This window comes from Bos javanicus, chromosome 10 (assembly GCF_032452875.1).
Source record: "Bos javanicus breed banteng chromosome 10, ARS-OSU_banteng_1.0, whole genome shotgun sequence".
In the NCBI taxonomy this organism is placed as follows: domain Eukaryota; kingdom Metazoa; phylum Chordata; class Mammalia; order Artiodactyla; family Bovidae; genus Bos; species Bos javanicus.
In genome coordinates, this window is record NC_083877.1 from 57,628,947 (window position 1) to 57,655,228 (window position 26,282).

Genomic DNA, 26,282 nt, shown 5'->3' on the forward strand with positions numbered 1-26,282 from the left:
CACTTGACAGCCCCACAGGCCCTGCACCTTGCCCACGAGCACAGGGCCAGAGGCAGGCTCAGACCCAAGCCTTTTACCAACCAGGCCCCTCATGCCTACATCCTCTTCCATTCTTGGATCATAGGGGTCATGTGTTTGCCCCATTCTCCATAAATTCTGATACATTTGGTGGATCAAGTTACCACACTGGAGGGTTTTTTCTAGCTTCTTTTCTTTGCCCAGTCCTGCTTTTCTGGGTCAGACTCATCCTAAAGACACTTAAAGAATAGAGTAGCCAGAGAGAGTGAGGGAGGGAAGCCTGGCCAGCATGGTGGCCAGCTCTGAGAGGAGTTAGCACTTGGGCTTTTGTTTGTTAGAGGCTGGCCTCAAGCGCCTAACCCCTTCCCCTCCCAGGACCAACCCTGGTTTCTCAGAGGGGGAGGGCAGATTTTCCCAGGGAAGGCATCACGGAGTATTCCACCTGGATTGGCGAGTAGCCCCTCACACCCTGGAGAAAGCAACTCACCCTCCTCCATTCCCATATGGAGGGGCGAGCTAGCTCTGCTGGCCAGCTGCTACCTGCTGCAGGGTGAGGCAGGCAGAATTTCTACCCAAATATAGAGAAATAGTTATTTCGTATGAAATAGACTCAGGGGTGTTACCTGTTTAACACGGTGGTGGTTTGGTGGTTTAGTCACTAAGTCTTGTCAGACTCTCACAACCCCATGGACTGTAGCCCGCCAGGCTCCCCTGTCCATGGGATTTTCCAGGCAAGAGTACTGGAATGGGTTGCCATCTGGGTTCTAAGTTAATACATGTGACTCCCAATTAATAGTATCTGTCAACAGTTATAAAACTCTTACATTGCTGGGGTAGTCTAGTAAATTATTTACCTTAAAAATAAGGATTTGAGCAGCCAGTAATCATCTAAGTAGACTTTTACATGGAAATAGTCCTGCTTAATAACAGTCTCTCTCATTGTGATGGAAATAAGTGATTCTTATATTTTTCTCTGTTCTTTTCTGTGTTTTTAAAAATAAATAGCTCTTTATTTTTAAGAATATATTATCTCATTCAAGAACACATATTCATGTGCCAGGAACTGTGTTAGGTGTGATGGGTGAACAGAACAGACATCTGGCCCCCGCCCTGTTGGGACTTAAATTTTAGTGGAGGAAGAGGCCATCAGAGATTGGGGTGGCTCCTGGGAAAGGAATAAGTGGATGGATGTGCCACTGGTTAACCAGGCACCAGGAAGAGAGGGGGCAGCTGAGAATTAGGAGTCAGGAGAACAGCAGGCAGGCATCCACAAAGCTGATAGACCACGGTAATCAGGAATTTGAATTTTTGGCTAAGTGGGCTAACTTCAGACAGGAGGAACTGTAAATTTTTAAGAACTTGTTAGAGTATGTTTTAAATTTAAATTTTAAAATTAAACCCCTCTCTAAACATTTAAACGGTAACATGCTCACTTGTCACCCATGAATTCATTTCACCCTCCAAAAAAGTAAGCTCTCCCCTTTAAATAAGAGTGGTACTGTCTGGAGTGAATCCTTTCATGCCTTTCTCCAGTATGCTCATGGGTGGATTAGCCCTCATTCCTGCACACCTGGAGCTGCTGCGAGAGCTGAGCTCAGGGTGAGCTGGGAATAAGGTGGCCTGAAAGGGAAAGTTACCCTGCATGAAGACAATGAAAGCCCAAGCTGTGAGCCTTGAGATTTCAGCTCCAGACGTCATGGAGGCTTGTGGTTCCCTAGCCAGGCAGGTGTTTATGTTCTCTGGACGCCTAGCTGTAAGGGCTTGGGGCCGGGAGTCACACCCCAGGGAGTAAGCACTGCACCACACCCATTGTGTGGCCTGGAGGGTGTCACTGAACCTCAGTTTCTGTGTCTGTAAGATGGGGCCTCTCTAGCAGGGATATCACCAAGGTCAAATGGAAGAAATTGTGAATGCATCTTTACAAACCATAAGGATTATTCCGATGTGAACAGGAAAAGGAATGTCACTGATGTTTGACATCCCGCCTCTACCCTAGGAAGTCCTGCCTTTGACCCCAGCTGTGGGCTTCAGGGCACAGTGAGGCCCTTCTGCCTCTCCTCCAGGCCCAGCTGTGGCCTGTCTGCAGTGTCCAGCCGGCCGAGCCTCTCGATCACACAGGGCACTAGTGGAATGGGGCTGTCAGGGCTCTGGGTTCTCCTCTTGCTCCATGGACAGTCTGGGACCTTAACCTCCCCAGAAATTCCGTACTGAGCCAAATGGGCTCAGCCACGTGAGACTCCCAGGGGACCCGTGGTTGAAGCTGGCAGGAACCTCTCAGGATTAGAGCGATTAAGAACTAAGGCTTTAGAGTCACCACAAGCTGGGGTCAGATTTCGCGTGTCTGGCACCACTCTGTGATGGTCACCATCTCTTCTGACCGTCATGTGTAACAGTGGGGTGAGGGCAACCCCTCACCTAGGGTGGTGTTAGGGTTAAGTGTGGTGATGGGCATCAGCACCAACACCTAAAGTGCTCGGATTCCTCCTGGCAGGAACGCTCCTCTGCCCAGGTGGTGGATCGGGTGCCCCAGTTCTGTTCAGCCTACATCGTGTTTTACTGCTGCTGCTGCTAAGTCACTTCAGTCGTGTCCGACTCTGTGCAACCCCATAGATGGCAGCCCACCAGGTTCCCCCATCCCTGGGATTCCCCAGGCAAGAACACTGGAGTGGGTTGCTGTTTCCTCCTCCAATGCATAAAAGTGAAAAGTGAAAGGGAAGTCACTCTGTCGTGTCCAACTCTTTGCGACCCCATGGACTGCAGCCTACCAGGCTCCTCCATCCATGGGATTTTCCAGGCAAGAGTACTGGAGTGGGGTGCCATCGCCTTCTCTGACATCGTGTTTTACAGAGTGGGGTAATTCACATAAAAGTCCAGGTTTCTGGATTCTTTGAGAGTCAGGTGACCAGACATCCTGATCTGATTAAGCCATGGCCACAGCTGGCTCGAGCTGAGCAGCAACCATCCTGTAGGGCAGACCTGGTTATCACGGGTCCCACACAGTTCCAGCCACTCTCCATGCTGTTATCTCCCGGCCTTCTCAGCTCCTGGGTCTGCAACTCCAGCGGCAGCCATTGAAAAGTCTGAAGACGGAGGTGGGGCCATGTCTTCCTTGGGCCTGAAGGGGTCTGCTGGGCTGTGACCTTGCTCTTTTCCTCTGAGGACTATGAAAGCGCCCCTCTGGGAGGCAAAACTGTGCTGCCTCTGCCTTCAGCAAGGAGTCGGGGCACAGGAGACAATGTTGCTGTTTTCACTGGGAGCAGAAGTGCTACAGTCAGGTGGACTCGTAGCTAAGTCTGACACTGACTGTGTGACCCAGACAAATTTTTGAACTTCTCAGTCTTGTTTCCTCATCTGTGAACTGAGGATAATAAGGCTGATGTCAGTGTTGTTGTACAGATTATGTGATATGCCATATTGTGCACATGCCTACATTAGTGCCTGCCTCGAGTAGGTGTGTTGTACACACCAGATTCCTTCCTGGGGCAGCCTGGAAAAACGAGACGTACAAGCTGACTGCTAGGATGGTTAAAACAAGAATTGAAGCATGTTTAAAACTCACAGAAAACATAAAAAACAGTTACACTATTAAAGTTGTGAAGAATACTAACCTATAAGCAAGTATGTATGTCCTTCAAGTTATGTCTTAACTAGTTTAAATTGTATTTCAGTTTTGAAACCTTTGATGTGAACAGCTTTGAACAGTTTTGCATCAATTATGCTAATGAAAAGCTGCAACAGCAGTTTAACCTGGTAGGTGACTTTTTTGCCTTCTTGAAACTAGCTCTCAGCTGTGTCTGTCTGTCTGTCTGTCTGAACAGGGAGCGAGTCCGAGTCTGGCTCTTGGCCTCCTCAAATCTCACCAGCATTAAAGAGTCACATGCTGGCTCACTGCACCATCTTGTGGCTGTTTCTTGAAACTGCACCTTCCCATCCGATGTCATTTTTGTGGAGGCACCTGCCAACGTTTGTTTCAGTTCATCACCTGCCAGTCTTGGATACAGACCCATTCCAGCCAGACCAAGTCACTTAGTTTCCTGCAGGCTCTGGTCCTTGTGAGCCTCGGTATCTGCACCTACTCTCTGCCACAACCCCCCTGCCCCTGTCCTTTCCCATCCCTTCCTCTTCACCTGGAGAACTCCTGCTTGTCTTTGAAATTCAGCTTCTCCCACACAACTCGTGAGGAAAAGATAGTGTGACATCATAGACAGCATGAGTTTTTGCTGAAACGGAAGTGGATTTGAGTCTCAGATCTACCACCTCCTTCCCCTGGGGCCTTGGGTTCTCTGAACCTCAGTTTTCTCATTTTGAAAATGAGTCAGTTGTATTTTCCTAGTATTCTTGTGAAGAGAAGACTTAATATTGAATGATATTCAGTAAATGCTTCTTTGCTTTCTTATTCCTTGCTCCAGAGTTAATCCATGTATAAGCATTAAATTTCACCCCACATTTGTACTCTGTTATCATTCTCATGGATTCCCTGGAAGTTTAGCATTTAAAATTGAAACTAAGATTTATTCCAAGTGGATATGCTGCATAACTCACCTGAAGTCAAATAGTACATGTGGATCCTGCCCCTCTCCGGACTCCAGGGCCACCTTACTTCTCAACACACACATTCACCGCAACCTTAGAATGATGCATATGCGAGACACTCTGAAAATAACACATCAGAGGCTGAAATTCCATTCTTTTCTTTTTTTATTCTGCCTTTCCTCCTCTTCCACTAAATCCTTATTTTTCCCCCTTTGATGTTGTTAGAGTCATCTATCAATAGGCAGATCCTCCTGGGAGGGGTAATGACTTAAAATATAAGCCCTAGTGAGTTCTCTCCTGGCTCCTGTCCCATAAATCTGGCCTCTGCTGGACCCCTGCATCTGAGTAGCCTCTGGGAGGTAAGCCATGACAAAGGGACCCTGCCACCTTCCTCTTTTGGCCTCGGTGTCGTCTATGCTCCCTTCTGTGGTTAAAGCCCCACCCCTGACCCGGTGTCCTGAGCCTTGCATTCACCCAGCCTCTTTGCTCTTACTCCCCTTCCTTGCAGTGTCCGGCCTCTGAGGAGCCCTGGGCTGAGTCCTGTCTAGGCTCTCCCCTCCAGTACTGGCCTCTTCAAAGCCATTCCCACCCCCAAACTGAGTTACCTTTCCAGAACCTAAGTCTCAACATGAACTCCATGGGTGCTCACTGCCCCCAGGAAAAGGCCACAGGACTGAGATTCTCTGGGGGTTCTCCACGAATCTGGTCTGGCATGATTTCCCCTCTGCCGTCCTCCGCAGCCCCATCTATTACTCCAGCCATTACCATTGTGTGTGCTCTCTCTCTTTCTAGCTTGTGTGGGCACTGTCCATTTCCCAGCCACCTGTTGGGCTTCCTGCAGTTCCCAGTGGGATTCTCCCATGGGAGCCTTTCTCCTCGCAACCCCTCCCCCTTCTGCCACCTGCAGCCAGGATGAGCCTGAGCCAGCCCTCTGGGAAGCCTTTCCTGTACCCCTGTGGCTCAAACAAGTAATGCACAAAGCTCTTCAAGTTGTTAGCCTCTCACACTGGCCCCACAGCCAGCCCTCTTGGGTGGGCTTGCTCTTAACCCAATCAAAGAGACTGGCTCCATGTTTGACAGCAGCAGTGGCTGAGCAGGGAGAGGCTCCAGGACCGCCTTGAGTGCCAAAGGTGGCAGGCTGGCCCAGAGTTTACACCCCAGGATGTGGGGACCCACTCAGCCTGGGCAGCATGATGACAACTAGACCCAGGTTAGGACCCCAGCAGCATTGATTGTGGGAAAGGGGAGTGACATGCACCTCGAAGGCTTCCATAAACATTACAAATCAAGTCATGTGCCTACATTTTCCAAATGTTTATGTCCTGTTCTTCAGAAGCACACTCTAATACTCTCTTTTACTTTCTATATTAACTTGTGGGTTTCCAGCATGTCTTTAAACTTGAACAAGAAGAGTATATGAAGGAAGACATTCCTTGGACTCTGATAGACTTTTATGACAACCAACCAGTCATTGACCTGATTGAAGCAAAAATGGGCATTTTGGAGTTACTGGATGAAGAATGCTTGGTAACTTTTAAAAATAATTTTCTTTAACTTCAGAGCAATAATAGATGAGCCTATTTCCAAATAGAATTTTTAAAAATCTACATGTAAATTCCTGATTGATCAATTACCAGTTGATTGGCTGTTAATTCTGGGACAGCAGTCCATAGCAGGAACCCCAGGAGGCTGGGTAAATCTCCCACCCTCAGCATGTATAGCCCACCCATGGGTAACATGCATGACCTCTTAGGTCATGTCCAGCAGGGAGGAGCCCTTTGAAGCTGTCTCTGGGTGTGTATATAGAGTAGACATGGAAACAGCAAGTGACCACACTCCAGTTGTTAATGACTAACAGGAATTGAGTTTTCTCTTACTTCCTGATTCCATGAGTCATCCACTGGGAGGTACAGCTGAAAAATCAACATCATACAATTGAGAAAAGAGTCTCTAGGAATTTTCCTATTGTTATTACCCTCTGGGAGGAACAACTTTATAGTGAGTCAGCCTAGCAGTGGCCTTCATGGGGCCATAGGAAAAAATAACCCTTAGGACGATATTTGGTCTTTTTGGTTGGAAATTGATATTTTAATGTTTAAACACATTTTTTTTCCAAAGATTTATCACCCCCTTCCATGCTCAGATGGTAAAGCGTCTTGCTTACAATGTGGAAGACCTGGGTTCAATCCCTGAATCAGGAAGATCCTCTGGAGAAGGAAATGGCAACCCACTCCAGTACTCTTGCCTGGAAAATCCCTTGGACAGAGAAGCGTGGTAGGCTACAGTCCCTGGGGTCGCAAAGAATCAGACACGACTGAACAACTTCACTTGTCCATGATTATAATGTTGAAGACGTACTGGTATTTTCTCCCTATAATTCTCAATTCCATGGTTCTTCTCACAAACCATCCTTTCTGATGCCACCTATGTTTTAGTCCCTGCAGTGATGTAAGATTAAAAGGCTAGCACCAAGGCCAAACATTCTGGAATGATCTACTGGAGGCAGGGTTCAGAGGCCAGTGTGGGCTCTAGGAATATTTGTACCAAATCTACAGAGCTTCCCTGTTGACTCAGATGGTAAAGAATCTCCCTGCAACACAGGAGACCTGTGTTGCATCCCTGGGTTGGGAAGATCCCCTGGAGGAGAAAATGGCTGCCCACTCCAGTATTCTTGCCTGAAGAATCCCATGAACAGGAGGAGCCTGGCGGGCGACAGTCCCTAACATCGCAAAGAATCGGATTCAACTGAGTGACTAACACTACAGAGATAGTCCCTAGGTGACCAGTGTCACAAAGAAGTTTGCAGATGTCATTTGGACACTATGTAGTATTAGATTCACAGAGTTCAGGCTGAATATAGCTGGTGATAGTTTCAAAATCACCAGAATCAAGAACAAGTTCTGCAACTAGCTTAGTGTAAGTAGTTAAGACCTTAGTTCAAGGAGGGAGTTATTAACTAGGCAGTAAAACAAAAGAAAAATTCTTCCTGAGGCAGGAGATGGAAAGGACTACATTTCGGTGCCAACCTTTCTCCATTCAACCAAGAATAAAAATTGTTTTCACCTAATGGAATTTATGCTACTTTTTCCTGAATCTTTAGACTACTTTGGGAAAAAATATTAAAATACTGCCAGTTTTGCAGAAATAAAATCCTTCATCCTTATATGATTATATCACTGTTTCCTTTTCATTGGTAACATCTTGTTCTTCTAAAAGAGCAGTGATAAAATGTCTATTGAAATATCACTCTAAAGAATAAGATCAAAGACAGACTCTTGCCTCTATTGCTGTTAAAAAAGGAGCCTCCCGTGTCGAGCAGTCCACTTGGAAGTGCAGCTCATCTTGGTTTCTTAGAATTAGCACTTTTCCTCCCCTTGGTTAATCTTTTGTCTCTGGTTGTCTTACTTGCTATTTGGTTTGCTTTTCTCTTCCAGTTACCACATGGGACTGATGAAAACTGGCTTCAAAAGCTGTATAATAATTTTGTCAACAAAAACTCTTTGTTTGAAAAACCCAGAATGTCAAACACCTCCTTTATCATCCAGCACTTTGCAGATAAGGTACAGTGAGAGTCTGGAGCAGAGCTGTCTGCCCACAGCTGTCTAGCTGTCCCCTGGGATGAGCAGGCAAGCCAGGGGCTTTTCTGGTCAGAATTGTCACACTTAGCGTGTGGCTGTGATGAGGAATACTTGTGTGTACGCAAGTGTGTGTGTGTGTGTGTGAGAGAGACAGTTCTCAATTTGGCTTTATCACATAATACATGAGTTTCGATTATATTTTTTAAAGATAAACGTATTGCCAGTGGACCTCATTTCTGATTTGGGGCTTATCGTAAGTTCATTAACCATTTATCAGTTTATTTTCTCTATGAAATTGTTCTAATCAAGACTGGATAGGGACCTCCCCGGTGGTCCAGTGGCTAAAACTCCATGCTCCCAGTGCAGGGGCCTGGGTTCAGCCCCTGGTCAGGGAACTAGATCTCACATGCCACACATAGAGTTTGTGTGCCACAACTAAGACCCAGCACAGCCAAAATACATTAAACTTTTAAAAAAGACAGAGTAGTTGTTTCCTACACTGAAAGCTATGTCTTGTTTTTGACCCTTTGCTTTTCTATTGTCATAATTTATTTATTACTTTGGTAACATAGATTGACTCAAGATGATGGGTTTTCTAGGTGATCTTTGTTTTCTTTGTATGTCTCCAATTTCTTATGGAAAAATGTTACTTTAATTTCAAAAATTATTTTAAAAAATCAAATTAAAGAAAGCTTAGAAGATGGAAGGATAAGAAGACAATTCACCATAGCCACCTGCCCTAAACATGCTTCCTCATCTTACTTTCCTTCCTCAAGAAAACTCCTGCTGTCTGCTTTATTACCCAGTTGGGTGTTACTCCTGTGGCCTGGCCTGCACCTTGGGATTGTGGGGACAGCCTGGGCTTGTGTGTCCTAGCCACTGATGCTGTGGGTCAGTCTGCTGGTCGTGCCTGGGTGCCCACAGGGGCAGTGGAGGGGACAGCCAGCTGCTCAGCTGTAATAACCTGTGTGGGCGAGAGGAGCGCTGTTAAACATGATCGCCTTTTAGTGCTTTAGTTTTTCACATAGGCTCCTGAAGAGATGCGCATGAAACGAGTGTTGATGTAGCAAGTTATATTTTCTAGCTGTCCTTTATAATTTCAGTTGTGATCCCAAGTAAAAAAAAAAAAAAAAAAGGTATCAGACTTCCTGCAAAGCACATATATGGGATTTACTTCAAGAGACCCTGTCTATAGTACATGGTTTCTGTACATTTAATTCTTGTCATTTGGTACTTCTAAGAGGATCCTCTCAAGAGAGCTAACAACGCTGCATTTTGTGTGGACTGTGGATTGGAGGGAAGAAAGCACACATGCCATAGCGTTAGCTTACGTTCTCAATTTAATTAGCCAGGAAAATAAAATTGTCTTCAGAACAAGGCAGCTGTGCTTAGATACAATACGTCAGCACACTTTGCTGTGGTCTTCAGAGCCCAGACAGAGACACTCAGCTGCCTGGGACACAGTCCCTGCAGACAGTCTCCTGGGAAAGCTCTCTATTTATTACACCATTGCTTGTTTATCTAGTGGCTCACACACCAGCCTGGAAGAACTTACACAACAGTGCTCGTGCTTTATTCACACGGGTGTATTTACAGCCAGCCAGCGTTCCTGGTTCCTAACCCAACTGTGCACCAGTAAGGATACTTTCCTCCCCATGGGACAAAGCAGAGTCCTTGTCAGGGGTCCCTGAACACCCTCTCTGCCTCCACATTCCAGCACCCCAAGAGCCTGTTTGTTCACAATTTTTAAAATGTTTTTTTATTTATGAAGAATATCACATTTTAAAATAACAGTCCAGAAATTTGACTATTGTAAATAGTGCTGCAATGAACAACAGGGGTGCAAATATCTTTTTGAATTAGTGTTTTGGTTTTCTTGAGATATATATACACACACACACACACACACCCCCAGGAGTGGAATTGTTGGATCAAATGGTAATTCTATTTTTAATTTTTTGAGTAAACTCCATACTGTTTTCCATAGTGGCTGCACCAATCTGCATGCCCACTGACAGTACACGAGTGTTCTCTTTTCCCCACATCCTTACCAACACTTGTTATTTGTTGTCCTTTCAATGATAGCTATGCTGACAGGTGTGAGGTTTATCTCACTGTGGCTTTGATTTGGATTTCTCCAGTGATTAGTAGCCCTGAGTATCTTTTCATGTGCCTGGTGACCATCTGTTTGTCTTTGAAAAAATATCTATTCAGATTCTCTGCTCATTTTTGAAATAGGATTCTTTTTTTGTAGTTGAGTTATCTAAGTTCTTGTATTTTGGATATTAATCCCTTTTCAGATATATCATTCACAAATAACTTCTCCATTCTGTAGGTGGCCTTTTTGTTTTGTTGATAGTTTCCTTTGCTGTGTAAAAACTTCTTAGTTTGGTGTAGCCCAATTTATTTTTGCTTTTGTTTCCCTGGTCTGAGGAAACATAGCCCCCAAAGTATTACTAAGACCAATGTCAAAGAGCATGCTACCTGTGTTCTCTTTTACAAGTTTTATGTTTTCAGGTCTTACATTTAAATTTTAATCCATTTTGAATTTATTTTTGTGCATGATGTGGGAGTAGTCCAGTTTGATTATTTTACATGTAGCTGTCCAGTTTCCCCAACACCACTTACCGGAGAGGCTGTCTTTTCCCCACCGTATGCTCTTGCCTCCTTTGTCATAGATTAATTGTCCATAAAAGTGTGGGTTCATTTCTGGGCTCTCTGCTCTGTTATATTGATTTATGTGTCTGTCTTTATGCCAGTGCCATACTGTTTTGATGACTGTAGCTTTGTCACTAACTAGAGATTTGAATATTTAAGGAGCCACTCTGGCTATTTTGTTGTTACAGATTCAAGAAGCCTTATGAATCAGAAAGGGCTTCATGGAGGGTTTTTCTAAACCAAACTCTAACCCACTGTAAATCTGACTCTAAGGGTTTTGTGCCTTGGAAAGCTGTGTGGTCAGCTGGTCAGTTTTTCTTTTCTTTCTACCACATTATGCTGATTCAGGAAGACATTTCTGTTTGAACTCAGAGGGTACCACTGAGCTTTTCTGCTCCTCCTGGTGACTTCAAAGGCAAAGAGAACCTAAGTGAGGTCTTCGTTTATTAATTGCACATATAACAGGGAACAGTCACCCACCTGTGGCCAGTGGAAACTAACAGGTGAGTGTAGGTGAGTGTAGAGTGGCCAGTGAGAAGTCCAGGCAGTGGGAGAACACAGTGCTTCCCATCAGATGACACAGCCCCAGCTTTCCAAGATTTCTATAATATAATGAGGTTGCTGAGACAAACAGAAACTGGATCTCTTTTTAAAACATTGCTTTTATAGCCCCTTCATTAATCTTTCTTAAAAAAAAAAAAAAGAAACTTGTTGTACTTAGATGCTTTCAGCTTTTGCCTCTTTGGAAATAACGCCTTTGTTTGCATAGGTAGAGTATAAATGTGAAGGTTTCCTTGAGAAGAACAGAGATACCGTCTATGACATGCTGGTTGAAATCCTGAGAGCAAGCAAGGTTTGTAAAGTACTAAAGGGTAATTGATGTTATTCATTGTGTACTTGACATGGACCTAGATGTGCATCAAGAGAAAGAAACATGTGCGTGTTACCTGTCTTGTAACAATAAATTGTAGCTTCTACATAGAAAAAATCATCCTCATTAGTATAGTGATGAGTATTTTTTTTAATTTTAGAGAGCTTTTTAAAATATAATTTAAAACTATTTTGTGCCAGTACAATATATTAATTTTACAAATCTAAAATTTTATCTACTCTTAAAGTATTTGCAAAAACCATACATTCTTCTTCAGCTTTATTGCACACTATAAGAAAATACTAATTTTTAAATTAGAAAATATAAAAATGCTTTCAATATAGAAGAGACAATCTAATTTTAAAGACAATACTGTATAAGAATGTCTACCCAGAAAACAAAAAACTTTCACAGGATACCAAGCTGGCCAGATGCTTCAGAAGATCCAGTACTAGTCCAAGATACTTAATCCCAACTGTATCGTCCTTCTTCATTAGGAATCTAGATGCCACTCAAGGTGGTTTCATATACAAACAAAAAATGACCATTTTAGAATTGGCACTAAAGTATGTTTCTAGCTTCTGAAAGCATTCAAATTTTTACTACATGCAAAATCAAAAATCAAATGTGCCGATGATAGAGAGGAAGGACAGTGAAGATGATCATTTAAAAAGTCATTCACACTTTATACCTTCACTCACAGATATTTATAGGGCACCTACCATACACCAAGCACGGTCCTAGACTCTGGGGAAACAGCAGTAAACAAGACAGATAGGGTTCCTGACCTCAAGGAGCTCACATCGCACAGGGAGCAACCTACCTCCCAGATGAGAGCAATTCGTGGAAGGCAGTGCTAAGTAAGTGCTCAAGGAAACCAAAGCAAGGCAGGATGCTGCTCTGCGAACGTGGGCTCCTTGAATCCATGGTACCATGTGCTGAAGTGTCACCGTAAGAGTGACTTCTGGCTTTTTCTTTTCCTCCTTAAACATTTTTCTCAATTTAAGAATTTTAAGAACTCAAATTCTTAAAGTTTGAGAATAAGGATGTTTCATCCACAGTCCTTCATTTTTTGTGAAGATTTGATTATCATACTTATTTTCCTTGTTTTTGAAGGTCTCTTATCCTTTGTGAATGCTCAGGTGTTTTGACAGTTTCCCAAATAAACCTGAGCACTTCCTCTAATGGTCATAAATAAATCACAGGCCATGGAAACTTCAGTTATTAAAATTGATCTATGACAGAGAATTCAATGTAGAAATAGTCTGTATTTTGTGTACCAAATTAGTTGACGTAATTCACCGATTGTATGTATACTCACCCCAGGCCAGCTTGGGGTCCAGCATGCTGAATTCCTCAAGAGGGATTCAGATTGCCATGAAGCACAGATGGGTCTCTCCACTAAACCCACAAGCTATCAGAGGCCTGGGAATTTCGCATTTACTTGTTCCATGGGGGCTACAGGATACATCAGGCAAGAACTCTCCCCCAAAGGAGATTCTCAATGTCTGATTTAAAAGAAGAAAACATAAGGTCTTCTCTAAGAGATAAGGCATTTAAAGGAAAAAGTGATGCAGAGTAGAAAGTAGTGTCTTAAAAAAAGGTACAGATTAAAGATTAAGATAACTCAGAGGAAGTTGGAATTAATACATGCTGGGATACCAGGAAAGGTATTCTGAAGGGAGTGGGGCTGAAAATATTATAATAGAACCTTAAATAATGGGTAGGGTTTAGATAGCATCACCAACTCATTGGACATGAATTTGAGCAAATTCTAGGAGACGGTGGAAGACAGAGGAACCTGGCAGGCTGCAGTCCATGTGGTCACAAAGAGTCCAGCACAACTTAGTGACTGAACAACAGTTAAATCTGTGGGGCTGAGAAGGTGAGGTTAGGAGGGAAGAGGTTCCAAGTGCAGAAGCAACATGAGCCAAGGCACAGAAGGAGGAAGATTATCTCGTTTTCTGACTGGTGGAGCGATACCCACATACAGATATTCACATGGTTTCCTTCCTGCTCTCATTCCTGGGAAAGAAGCCATCAGGCATCCCCAGTGAGGGCGATCCCCTTGTGGAACTGAGATTTGGCCCGGATTGTTACTTTACCCACCACTGGTTTAGACAGGTTGGGATTATGTTGACCTTTTCCTCGATTATACCAGCTGAGGACTGTGGGCAAACACTTTTGACATTAAAACCCTCTCTGTTCTTCCTAGTTTCATCTCTGTGCCAACTTTTTTCAAGAAAATCCAGTTCCTTCTTCCCCATTTGGTTCAGCAATCACAGTGAAATCTGCAAAGCCAGTCATCAAGCCAAACAACAAGCATTTCCGGAGCACCGTGGGGAGCAAGGTACCCAGAGAGTGGCTGAGGGCCCAGCCAGGCTGAGGGCAGGATCAGGGCTGGGTGGGACCATTCTGGGCCTGGACACTGTGCTGTGCTCAGTTGTATCTGATTATTTGTGACCCTTTGGACTATAGCCTGCTAGGCTCCTCTCTCCATGAGATTCTCCAGGCAAGAATACTGGCGTGGGTTGCCACACCCTCCTCCTGGGGATCTTCCAGACCCAGGGATCGAACCCATGTCTCTTATGTCTCCCGCACTGGCAGGCAGATTCTTTACCATTGCATTACCTAGGAAGCCATGGACATGGACACTGGCACTGGGCTTCTTCAAATCTAATATAAATGCAACGAAGAGTAGTAGTTCATCGTCATGGTGCCTCCACCTCTGAGCAAACTGTATGTTTGCACAATAACCTGCCTCACTAAGCCCTTGGCTGTTGGGGAGTATTGGACAGAGAACTCCTCTGTCCGTAAAAGCAGGATATGCTGAGATAAACCCAGTCATAGACTAAAACCTTTCATAATAGATGTTAATGCATGAATTTCATTTTTCCTCTTCTTGAGTAACTTATCAAGGTTGAACCTCTTTTTTTAACTTTCTATTTTATACTGGAGTATGGCTGATTAACAATGTTGTGATAGTTTCAGATGAACAGCAAGGGGACCCAGCCATACATATACATGTATCCATTCTCCCCCAAACTCCCCTCCTATCCAGACTGCCACAGGACATTGAGCAGAGTTCCCTGTGCTATACAGTAGAGGCCCTTTTTTTCTTTTAACCTTCATCTAAGCGTTATTATATTCAGGGCAATGTTTGTCGCCTGACCTTGTTTCCTAGTTCCGCAGCTCTCTGTACTTGCTCATGGAGACACTCAACGCCACCACTCCCCACTATGTCCGATGCATTAAGCCAAATGATGAGAAACTGCCCTTTGAGTAAGTGTTCTGCAACAGAGAAGGGTGGGGGCAAACACCGAGAAAGCCGTCTCTGTCATGATGTTGGAGAATTTGCTTATAATTGTCTAGAACTTTACTATTTCTGGGTTTTTAAATGATTCAAAACAAGTCTGCCCTCTACATCTAATATTAGTTCAACCCCTCTGGCTAAGCCGGCTCATCTCCGGGATTAAGCAAAGGGGCTAGATCTGAAAGAATTATTCTACGGCTAGGGGTTATGCAACTGAGAAAGCCAGAACATTTTCCTTGATGGTGAGAATTTGTATGTGTTTGCAGGAGAAAGGCTGTAGAGGGGTCTGAAGTTTTGCCTTCAAACCTGGCATGAGGTCTCAGGCTTGTTCTCTGGGGCCCCAAGAGGAAGACCCGAACCCACGAGTAGAAGTTACAAAGGGTCTCTTAGGTGACTCGAGCTGAGAGGCACCTTAGGGGCTGCACTGTCCTGTGTCTGGGGTCCTCAGAGGGTCAGACCTAGGCCAGAGGGCCACCTGGGGAGTGTCTTGTACAGGGAACATAGCAACGTGTAGGTGCTAGGATGGGGAACTTGGATGTTTCTCTCACTCTGGTTGTCGTTTCCCCACAAAGCTGCTCCTGCCATCTTGGTCAGAATCAGCTGCTCCCAGAGGAGATGCTTTCAGTTCTTCCCAATTGAGAATAATGTTTGCTGGGGTTTATCATACAGGGCCTTTATTATGTGGAAGTAGGTTCCCTCTTTACCACTTTCTGGAGAGTTTTTATAATAAATGAATGTTGAATTTTGTTGAAAGCCTTTTCTGCATCTGTTAGGATTAGCATATGGTTTTTTGGAGCCCTCTAAATGATCATACTATAAAGAGTAAAACAGATGTTAAAAAGTTAGTTTGAGGTAAATATTTTGAAAGTCAAATTACTGGAATTAAGTTACTGTGTATCTACCAAAAACTTTTAAACATTTATTCATTTGAATCTAAAAACTGAAGCAGATTTCCATGATCTATTTCTCCTAAATGTTGGTTATTTATTAATTGTTTTCTTACAATAATTTAAAGTTTTTTATCAAGACATAAAATATTTTTAAAATGTTGTGGTTCAAAATTGTAGTAAGTACAGAACAACAGTTTGGATGTAGACCTAGGGCATACATTCATCTTAGTCCAAGTGATGGCATACCATCATAACGAAGAATGGTAGATTAAAGAAGTTATATATTTATGCAAGTATATATATTCTGCTTCATATTTATTATTTTAATAACCTAAATTTCAATAGTTTACTTTTAATTGGAACTATTCTCAAATATCATACATTCTTCAACTATTAATTCACACTGGATAGTCTTTAGAAAGCTGATTTGAAACTCCAAAAAAAAGAAATAATCAACTGGTCCTTTCCGTGTCCTCCGTGTGGCTTCTGAACTGTTCCACAGAGGTGCTACCCTCAATGACATCCAACATGTATTTATCAAGTATCTGCTGGGCTTGGGGGTCAGACAGGCAGATCCTGGTCCCCAGGAGCTCACAGTCGGGGCAGGTCTGCTACACTGTTTATGGGCCTGTTTGTCAACTATGATGATTTAATACATGATCAAATCTTCCTTAAGGTTTGACTCCAAAAGAATTGTTCAGCAGCTGCGAGCCTGTGGCGTCTTAGAAACGATTCGCATTAGTGCCCAGAGCTACCCTTCTAGGTATGTTGTCAGCTCCTTATTTGGGGGGAAGAGTGCCCAACTTCAGGTCTGTGCTGAGAACCAAGGGAGGAACTGCCTTGTGTTCCGGCAGATCTGTCCATAAGATATCCCACCATGCCGTGGGAAGGTCAGAGAGGGTGATAGACGGGCAGCATGGTAGACAGAGGCCACCGTCCCCACCCGCCACCCCATCTGTCCTAGTGAGGGTCACCTGCTGCCCCCCCAGGGCTCCTGGGACAGCGGTCTGGAGGGGGCGGGGGAGACAGTTGTTGAAGTGGAGCATTAACAGAAGTCATCCGGGGAGCACACAAGTGTGCTCAGGTGAGGCTTGGGCGGTGTCCCAGCATCTCTGGGTCAAAGGTCAAGGCCCCCCAAACAGTGGCAAGTAAGCCTGTGGGGTCCACAGACAGCATGTGCTTTCCTCCAGCCTGCCTCCTCAGGTCTGCCTTGGTTTTCCAGGTGGACATACATTGAGTTCTACAGCCGCTATGGGGTCCTCATGACCAAGCAGGAGCTTTCATTCAGCGATAAGAAGGAAGTGTGCAAATTGGTCTTACACCGGCTCATCCAGGTCAGTCCTCCTTCCTGGAATCAAGGGCTCCCAAGCACTTGCCTCATCTTTGCCCATGTCTTGGGGCCATAAATGTCATGAATGCCTGGGAAGAAAGAAGATGTGCCTGAGTGTCTGTGTGCTAAGGAGGTCAGAGCAGACTTACTCATGGAGCATCATCTCCCAACAGCAGGACTCATCTTCAGGGTCCCTCCCCTACCCCACCAAGTCCTCCTGTCCTGCTGGACTCTCCTGCAACCCAGCGACTTCTGTGGGCCTAACTTATGTTACACATTCAGCTACACAGTCATTAAGCCAGGTCGTGGCTCTCAGTGTGGATTTAGAAGGTTGCTGAAGCCATGAGTTTTGACAGAAAAGAGATGGGGAAAGTAGCTCTAATGGCCAGGAGAGGAGTGGTGTCCAGTGCAGTTCAGTCACTCAGTTGTGCCTGAAAATGGACTGCAACATGCCAGGCCTCCCTGTCCATCACCAACTCCTGGAGTTTACCCAAACCCATGTCCATTGAGTCGGTGATGCCATCCAACCATCTCATCCTCTGTCGTCCCCTCCTCCTGCCCTCAATCCCTCCCAGCAGCAGGGTCTTTTCCAAAGAGTCAGCTCTTTGCATCAGGTGGCCAAAGTATTGGAGTTTCAGCTTCATCATCAGTCTTTCCAATGAATACCCAGGACTGATCTCCTTTAGGATGGACTGGTTAGATCTCCTTGCAGTCCAAGGGACTCTCAAGAGTCTTCTCCAACACCACAGTTCAAAAGCATCAATTCTTTGGTGCTCAGCTTTCTTTATACTCCAACTCTCACATCCATACATGACCACTGGAAAAACCATAGCCTTGACTAGACGGACCTTTGTTGACAAAGCAATGTCTCTGCTTTTGAATATGCTATCTAGGTTGGTCATAACTTTCCTTCCAAGGAGTAAACGTCTTTTAATTTCATGGCTGCAGTCACCATTTGCAGTGATTTTGGAGCCCCCAAAAATAAAGTCTGACACTGTTTCCACTGTTTCCCCATCTATTTGCCGTGAAATGATGGGACCAGATGCCATGACCTTCGTTTTCTGAATGTTGAGCTTTAAGCCAACTTTTTCACTCTCCTCTTTCACTTTCATCAACAGGCTCTTTAGTTCTTCTTCACTTTCTGCCATAAGGGTGGTGTCATCTGCATATCTGAGGTTATTGATATTTCTCCCGGCAATCTTGATTCCAGCTTGTGCTTCCTCCAGCCCAGCATTTCTCATGATGTACTCTGCATAGAAGTTAAATAAGCAGGGTGACAATATACAGCCTTGATGTACTCCTTTTCCTATTTGGAACCAATCTGTTGTTCCATGTCCAGTTCTAACTGTTGCTTCCTGACCTGCATAGAGGTTTCTCAAGAGGCAGATTAGGTGGTCTGGTATTCCCATCTCTTTCAGAATTTTCCACAGTTTATTGTGATCCACACAGTCAAAGGCTTTGGCATAGTCAATAAAGCAGAAATAGATGTTTTTCTGGAACTCTGTTGCTTTTTCGATGATCCACCAGATGTTGGAAATTTGATCTCTGGTTCCTCTGTCTTTTCTAAGACCAGCTTAAATATCTGGAAGTTCACGGTTCACGTATTGCTGAAGACTGGCTTGGAGAATTTTGAGCATTACTTTGCTAGCATGTGAGATGAGTGCAATTGTGTGGTAGTTTGAGCATTCTTTGGCATTGCCTTTCTTTGGGATTGGAATGAAAACTGAGCTTTTGCAGTCCTGTGGCCACTGCTGAGTTTTCCAAATTTGCTGGCATATTGAGTGCAGCACTTTCACAGCATCATCTTTCAGAATTAGGAATAGCTCAACTGGAATTTCATCACCTCCACTAGCTTTGTTCATAGTGATGCTTTCTAAGGCCCACTTGACTTCACATTCCAGGATGTCTGGCTCTAGGTCAGTGATCACTCCATCGTGATTATCTTGGTCATGAAGATCTTTTTGTACAGTTCTTCTGTGTATTCTTGCCACCTGTTTTTAATATCATCTGCTTCTGTTAGGTCCATACCATTTCTGTCCTTTATCAAGCCCATCTTTGCATGAAATGTTCCCTTAGTATCTCTAATTTTCTTGAAGAGATCTCTAGTCTTTCCCATTCTATTGTTTTCCTCTATTTCTTTGCAGTGATCACTGAGGAAGGCTTTCTTATCTCTTCTTGCCATTCTTTGGAACTCTGCATTCAAATGGATATATCTTTGCTTTTCTCCTTTGCTTCTCTTCTTTTCACAGCTATTTGTAAGGCCTCCCCAGACAGCCATTTTGCTTTTTTGCATTTCTTTTTCATGGCGATGGTCTTGATCCCTGTCTCCTGTACAATGTCACGAACCTCTGTCCATAGTTCATCAGGCAGTCTGTCTATCAGATCTAATCCCTTAAATCTATTTCTTCCAGTGTATAGTCATAAGGGATTTGATTTAGGTCATACCTGAATGGTCTAGTGTTTTCACCATTTTCTTCAACTTTAGTCTGAATTTGGCAATAAGGAGTTCATGATCTGAGCCACAGTCAGCTCCTGGTCTTGTTTTTGCTGACTGTATAGAGCTTCTCCATCTTCGGCTGCAAAAATCAGTCTGATTTCGGTGTTGGCCATCTGGCGATGTCCATGTAGAGACTCTTCTCTCGTTTTGTTGGAAGATTGATGAAGAGATGCCAAATGAAGACAGAAATGAAGCCTTTCCAGGCACCTCTGCCCTTCTGTGAAAACCACCTATAAGTGGCTGGAGCTCCCCAGCAGCCCAGTTGAAAATCACCCACAATACAAACATGCCCTCTCACCCTCCTGTCCACTTCTTCTTCCGAAGAGTCTTTAAACAAAAAAGGCAAAACGTAAACTTCCAGGTCACAATCAGTTTTCCTCTTTATGTCAAAGAACAGAGATGTCAAAATAACAATATTGGTGGTGTGTTTGGATCTCTAAACATCTTTTCCAAATACTGTAGAAAATTTGACAGTTTGTTCTGATTATGTCATTTTTCTCTTCCAGGATTCTAATCAGTACCAGTTTGGTAAAACCAAAATTTTCTTCAGAGCAGGGCAAGTGGCTTATTTAGAAAAACTCCGGTTGGATAAACTGAGGCAGGGTTGTATTGCGATACAAAAGCACGTCCGTGGCTGGCTCCAGAGAAAAAAATTCCTCAGAGAGAGACAAGCGGCCCTGATCATCCAGCAGTACTTCCGGGGTCAGAAAACCGTGAGGTATGTTGAAACCAGGAGTGAAAATTGGGTAAGTGTTAGTCGCTCAGTCATGTCCAACTCATTGAGACCCCATGATCTGTAGCCTGCCAGGCTCCTCTGTCCATGGAATTCTTCAGGCAATTGGAAGTTGGATAGCTATTCCCTTCTCCAGATCTGCCAGACCCAGGGATCAAACCTGGGTCTCCTGCATTGCAGGCAGATTCTTTACCCTCGGAATTGGAATCAAGAAAACTTGAGCAACTGTACGACTTTCTTCCCTATCACCCCCAGGGCCTCTTTTCTCCCAGGACCCAGGTGCAGATGTGTGTGTGGGTACACAGGTGGCTGTGAGCCTCAAGAGCAGATGGGTGTGTCCTTGGGGGCAGGTGGTGCTGACTCTGCGTACTGTCCCCACATGGCAGAGGTGGCAACCAAGACCTTGATGAGAGAAAGCCCCGATCAGGGTGTTGCTGAAGAGGGCCAGAATTCCTGGTGAGACCAGGTAGAGAGGCTGAGCCGCTAGTCCTTGGGAACTTAAAACGCCTAAGGGTGATCAGGGTCCAAGTGAAGCTTCTGAATAAGGACACCACTGACCAACCTAACTTGCAGGTAGTGGGGCCAGACCATGCCTGAGAGATCGTGGCAAGGCTCTGCCCACAAGCAATGAGTCCCCTGGGTAGGGCTGCCCGAGTGGAGGACACAGCCATCCCACCCCTCTGTGAGCGCTCCCAAGAGGCCGTCCTGGGATGGCCAGCGAGACGAGCATCCTTCCTGGATAGCACTGTGAGCATCTCCGTGTCTGCCCAGCCTCCCTCCTTCCCTTGCTGTGACAGTAGTAGGAGAGCCAGGTTTTTAAAGATAGGCTGTGTAGCTCAGGTTCCCTCATCCTGAGCCTTATGCCTGGCCTCCAGCAGTATCTGGGCTCCTCCACGTGACTGACACACCACAGCCTTCATCTCGGCCCACCCCAAACTCGGCTTGCCATTCCACCACCCTGCCCCTACCTCCTGGCCCACGTTCCCCTAGGCAACCATCTTACATACACTTACAGTCAGTCTCGCTTTCCCTCTCAAGCCTCTGGTTTCAGTTAATTGCAGGAGTCCCCAGGGCAGGAAAGTCCAGAGTTACTGTCTTCCCCAAACTCATGCTTCCTCCATTTGCCTCCTGTGTCTATCCTGCTTATTTCATTCCCACACCCCTGCCCTGCATGGAGCCTTCATTATCATTTGTGTTTCACTCTATAGCACAGCCCTCTACCCGCTGCCTCTCCTTCCTGACTTCTAAAGCAGCGCCTCATAGAGCCCCTGCTCCTGCCTCTCATGCTTGCAGTGGCCCCTGTTTCCCAGAGAAGGGCACTCAGCCTTTGACCTGGTACTCATGGGTCCCCATGGCTTGGATGGAGCCATAAGCACAGACGCTCTGAGAGGACAGGGATGATACTTGCCTGGTTGCCTCTGCATCCATACCTAGGACCCAGCACAGTGAGTGGCACATAGTACATGTTCAGTAAGTACATATTTTGATAACAAACAGTCCCCATCTATTTTTTTTCACCTCACTAACTACCAGTTTTCTCCATGTATCTTATATTCTGGCAACTCCAGACAAATTCTCTTTTTCTGAATGTTTCAGGCACTGCTAGGCCTCCATGTCTTCACCTGTCCCTTAGCCTGAAATGCCTTTTCCAGCCTTTACTGTCTTCAGAAATCCTACTTTACTGTCAAGCCTGGCTGACATGTCAGTTCTTCCCAAGCAGAATGATAGTTCAGTAAGATCTCTCTTACAGATCTTTTAGTAGTAATTTTATTTTTCTTCTTATCCCACTTGACCATTTCTAAGTCTGTTTTACGAGGTTGTAAATTCTGCGGGTAAGAACTTTCTCCTCACCTCCAGGCCATCATATAGGAGTTGACAAACTTTTTCTGTAAGGGCCAAATGTTTGGGCTTTTGGGGGTCTTGCGGTTTCTCTCACAACTATTAAACGCTACCTTTGTAGCATGAAATCAGCCATGGGCTATATGTAAATAATAAGTGTGGCTATATTACAACAAAAATGTGACAATAGCAGGTGGGAAGGTGCAGCTGTGGCCCCAAGGCCATAGTTTTTCAACCCCTGATCTGGAGGTGCCAGCATGATCTCCCACATGAATGACTAGATGAATGAGCAAGTGCAAAGCCAAAGCACAGTTGTGTTGTCACAGCCTCTGTGGGTATGTGAGTGATGGTGGGGTGATCGGCCTGAATGTGAAGAGTGGGAGAGTTCCCCTGTGGTGCCTCGTTCCCGGAACAGATCCATGTTCGAATCAGGATGGAAAGAAGAAGTAATAACACTGATCTTGTCTAGACATTAGCGTAAACCATTCCAACGTTTAATGCATAATTTGCAGAACTTTGGAATATGCCTCAGTTAAGAAGTATTGTGCAAGCTGGTTGCTCTGGGGTGGAAGTCAGTGCCCCATTGGCAACAGGTTTACTCTGCATTCTTTTTAACCAAGGAAAGCTGTTACTGCCACTGCCTTAAAAGAAGCATGGGCAGCCATTGTCATTCAGAAGTACTGTCGAGCGTATCTCGTCCGCAACTTGTACCAGCTGATTCGTGTGGCCACCATCACCATCCAGGCCTACACCCGAGGATTCCTGGCAAGGAGGAGGTATCAAAAGGTGTGACTTTCTGGGATATGAATGTCTGTTCATATGTGTCTGCTGCAGCCAGGATTTGGTTATTGTTTCCAAAGTCTAGGTAGAAGAAAATATCTGCAAGTAATGCTACCAACAAAGGATTAATTTCCAAAATATACAAATAGCTTATACTACTAAACATAACCCAGTCAAAAAATGGGCAGAAGACCTAAATAGACATTTCTCCAAAGAAGACATACAGATGGCCAAGAGGCACATGAAAGATTCTCAGCATCACTAATTATTTAGAGAAATGCAAGTCAGAACTACAGTGAGGTAGCATCTCACACCAGATTGGCCATCATCAAAAAATCTACTAATAATAAACGCTGGAAAGGTTATGGAAAAAAGGGAGCACTCCTACATTTTTGGTGGGAATGTAAATTGGTGTAGCCACTATGCAGAACATATGGAGGTTGCTTAAAAAGCTAAAAATAAAATTACCGTATGATCCTGCAATCCTGCTCCTGGGCATATATCTAGAACAAATTCTAATTTGAAAAGATCCACCCACCCCTATGTTCATAGCAGTGCTGTTTACAGTAGCCAGGACCTGGAAACAACCTCAATGTCTATTCACAGATGAATGGATAAACAAGATGTGGTACATACATACCACATACACACCAGAATGTTATTCAGCCATTAAAAAAGTGTGAATTAATGTCATTTGCAGCAACATGGTTGAGGCTTGAAATTATCATAGTAAGTGAAGTAAATCAGAGAAAGACAAATATCATATGCCATCACTTATATGTGGAATCTTTTAAAATGATGCAAATGAACTTATTTACGGAACAGAAATAGACTCACAGACATCGAAAACAAACATAGGGTTAGTTACCAAGAGGATAGTGGGAGGGGAGTAGAAAAATTAAGACTTTGGGATTAACATATATACACTACTATATATAAAACAGATAAACTACGAAGACTATACACAGAGTATACACAGGGAACTATATCTTGTAATAACCTATAGTGAAAAAATCTGAGAAAGACTATATATATAGGTATAGCTGAATCACTGTGCGGTACACTTGAAACTCATACAACATTGTAAGTAAACTAGAGTTCAATTTTTAAAAATCTGAAAAAAAAATAGGTAAACAGAATTGTGTGGGTTGATTACAAAAAATTAGTATTTCACCCTGTAGGAGTATTCTGGTAGTTACATCTCTCAACACTGAAAGAGTTGATGAGAAAAAACAGTGGAGACCCATTTTGCATTTCCCAAAATCTTCTTTTAAAGATGCTGAAGGAACACAAGGCTGTGATCCTACAGAAATATGCCCGGGCATGGCTGGCCAGACGCAGATTTCAGAATATCCGACGATTCGTTCTCAACATTCAGCTCACTTACAGAGTTCAGCGTTTGCAGAAAAAGTTAGAAGACCAGGTAAGTGTTCATTATGCATCCTTCATATTTACTCTTTCTAACAGATTTATTTTAGTTCCAGACTAGTTCCTTAACTATGCTGTTGATGAAATAAAGTTATTTTAAGGCAAGACAAGAAAAATTGAACATAAAATTTTCTCTGCCCTTTGAGCCACAATGTTATCCCCGTTAGTGGACGTTGTGCATCTGCGCTATACGACAGCTGGATCCCCTTAGAGGACACAGAAATGTCTGTTTAACACCCCGCCCCCACCCCACAAAAGAAAGCAATTTCCTTCAGGTCCCTGCCGGGGTCCAGCCCCAGTGGATCCAGGGAATTCGAAGCGGGGACGGCGTCGGCGAGGATCAGGAAACAACTGCTTAATTAAACGTTAATTAAGGATATAAAGAGTAATAGAATAAGGATAGTTCAGTAGGAAAATTCAGTGAAGAGAAGAGGCTGAAATAAGGATAGCTCAGTGAGGAAATTCAGTGGAGAAAAGAGGCTGAATAATTCAGCCAGAATGTGAGAGAAAGAACGACATGGGGAGACCAAGTTTCGGTGAACAAGGCCCACACTTTATTTTCCAAAGTAGTTTTTATACCTTAAATTATGCATTGAGGATAATGGGGGAAGGGGTAGAGTCATGCAGCAAGCCAGGCTTTCTTCCTGCAGACTTATCATATGCAAAAGCTTAGGTGATTTGCATCATCTTCTGGCCCGGAGGCCTGTTAACATTTTAAGACCCTTTCTTCAGAAAACTTATTTTTCTCTAAAGGTGATTGGTCAGGAGCCACCCTCCAAAAGCATTAGATAAAGTTTCATTCCTACAGAGCAAAGGTGTGGTGGGCTATAACAAGAAAAAGAATTAACTCAAGGGTCCCAGGTTATAAACATTAAAGCTACTACTTACACCAATTATATTAATTAATACACTGCCAGGGACACAGCAGGTAAGGGATATGGAGACTTAGCAGCAAACATTAGCCCAACAAGTGAAAAACCCTTCACCAATACAATTTCTAATCAATCTTTTAACTACTCAAAGGAATCTGTGTTTAGACAGTTTAGAACATCTCCTGCCTCTCACAGTTGGGAGGCTCTGAGCGATCACATGTGGCGGGAAAAACCTATTCAGGCAGGCTAGAGGACTTCCAAAGGAGTTTGTAGGTTGAAACACTATCACACCCAGAAACTTTATTAACTGGAGCTATAAGTTAACTCTTGTTTCAGAGAGAGGTAGTGGGGGACAGCCCCCCTGTAAAGTCAGAGGTGTAGGTGAGAGCACAAAGCAGAAAGTAGGCAGACTCTGGTTTTGGGGGTAGATGCTCGAGAATTTCCAGGGGGACTCCTGAGGCTCGATCCCGCCTTTGCGTATGCCAAGCCTCCTTCCTCATGGCCTTTGTCATGGGTGGAGCTCCTCGTGCTGGCTCCTGGCAGTGATAGAATTCCAGTTGAGCTATTCCAGATCCTGAAAGATGATGCTGTGAAAGTGCTGCACTCAATATGCAATATGCACTCAATATGCAATATGCCGGCTCCCGGCAGGTCCCAACTAGCAAGGTAACCCCTTAAGAGATAAGAGTCTGCTCAAATCCTCTAAGAGGTCACAGTGATTTGCTATTTGCCTTGTTGGACTGTGTAAAATATCAATATTTTACTTTGATGTATAGCCCTTTGTCTCAAAAGCTTATATACCTGTGTTTTGACCTCTAACAGGTGGAACAGTCACCAGTTTTCTGAAAAACTGTCTCCTGGGTTATAATCCTCAGGTTGACTCAAATAAAATACTTTATTTCTTTCTTATATTGACTATTGATTAATTAATTTTTTGTCAAC

At 44.2% G+C, this 26,282-nt stretch overlaps 1 protein-coding gene across 1 annotated transcript in view; it reads left to right on the plus strand.

The window, feature by feature from the left end:
- The window catches only part of MYO5C (myosin VC), a 118,060-nt gene that overhangs the window by 43,732 nt on the left and 48,046 nt on the right, over positions 1–26,282 (plus strand). Inside the window, exons 11-21 of the mRNA XM_061428736.1 lie at positions 3,687–3,768; positions 5,938–6,078; positions 7,986–8,111; positions 11,557–11,640; positions 13,874–14,008; positions 14,843–14,940; positions 16,538–16,624; positions 17,084–17,195; positions 20,195–20,406; positions 22,881–23,046; positions 24,317–24,463. Coding sequence (XP_061284720.1) covers positions 3,687–3,768; positions 5,938–6,078; positions 7,986–8,111; positions 11,557–11,640; positions 13,874–14,008; positions 14,843–14,940; positions 16,538–16,624; positions 17,084–17,195; positions 20,195–20,406; positions 22,881–23,046; positions 24,317–24,463 — 1,390 coding nt within the window. The remainder of the gene's footprint in view (positions 1–3,686; positions 3,769–5,937; positions 6,079–7,985; positions 8,112–11,556; positions 11,641–13,873; positions 14,009–14,842; positions 14,941–16,537; positions 16,625–17,083; positions 17,196–20,194; positions 20,407–22,880; positions 23,047–24,316; positions 24,464–26,282) is intronic.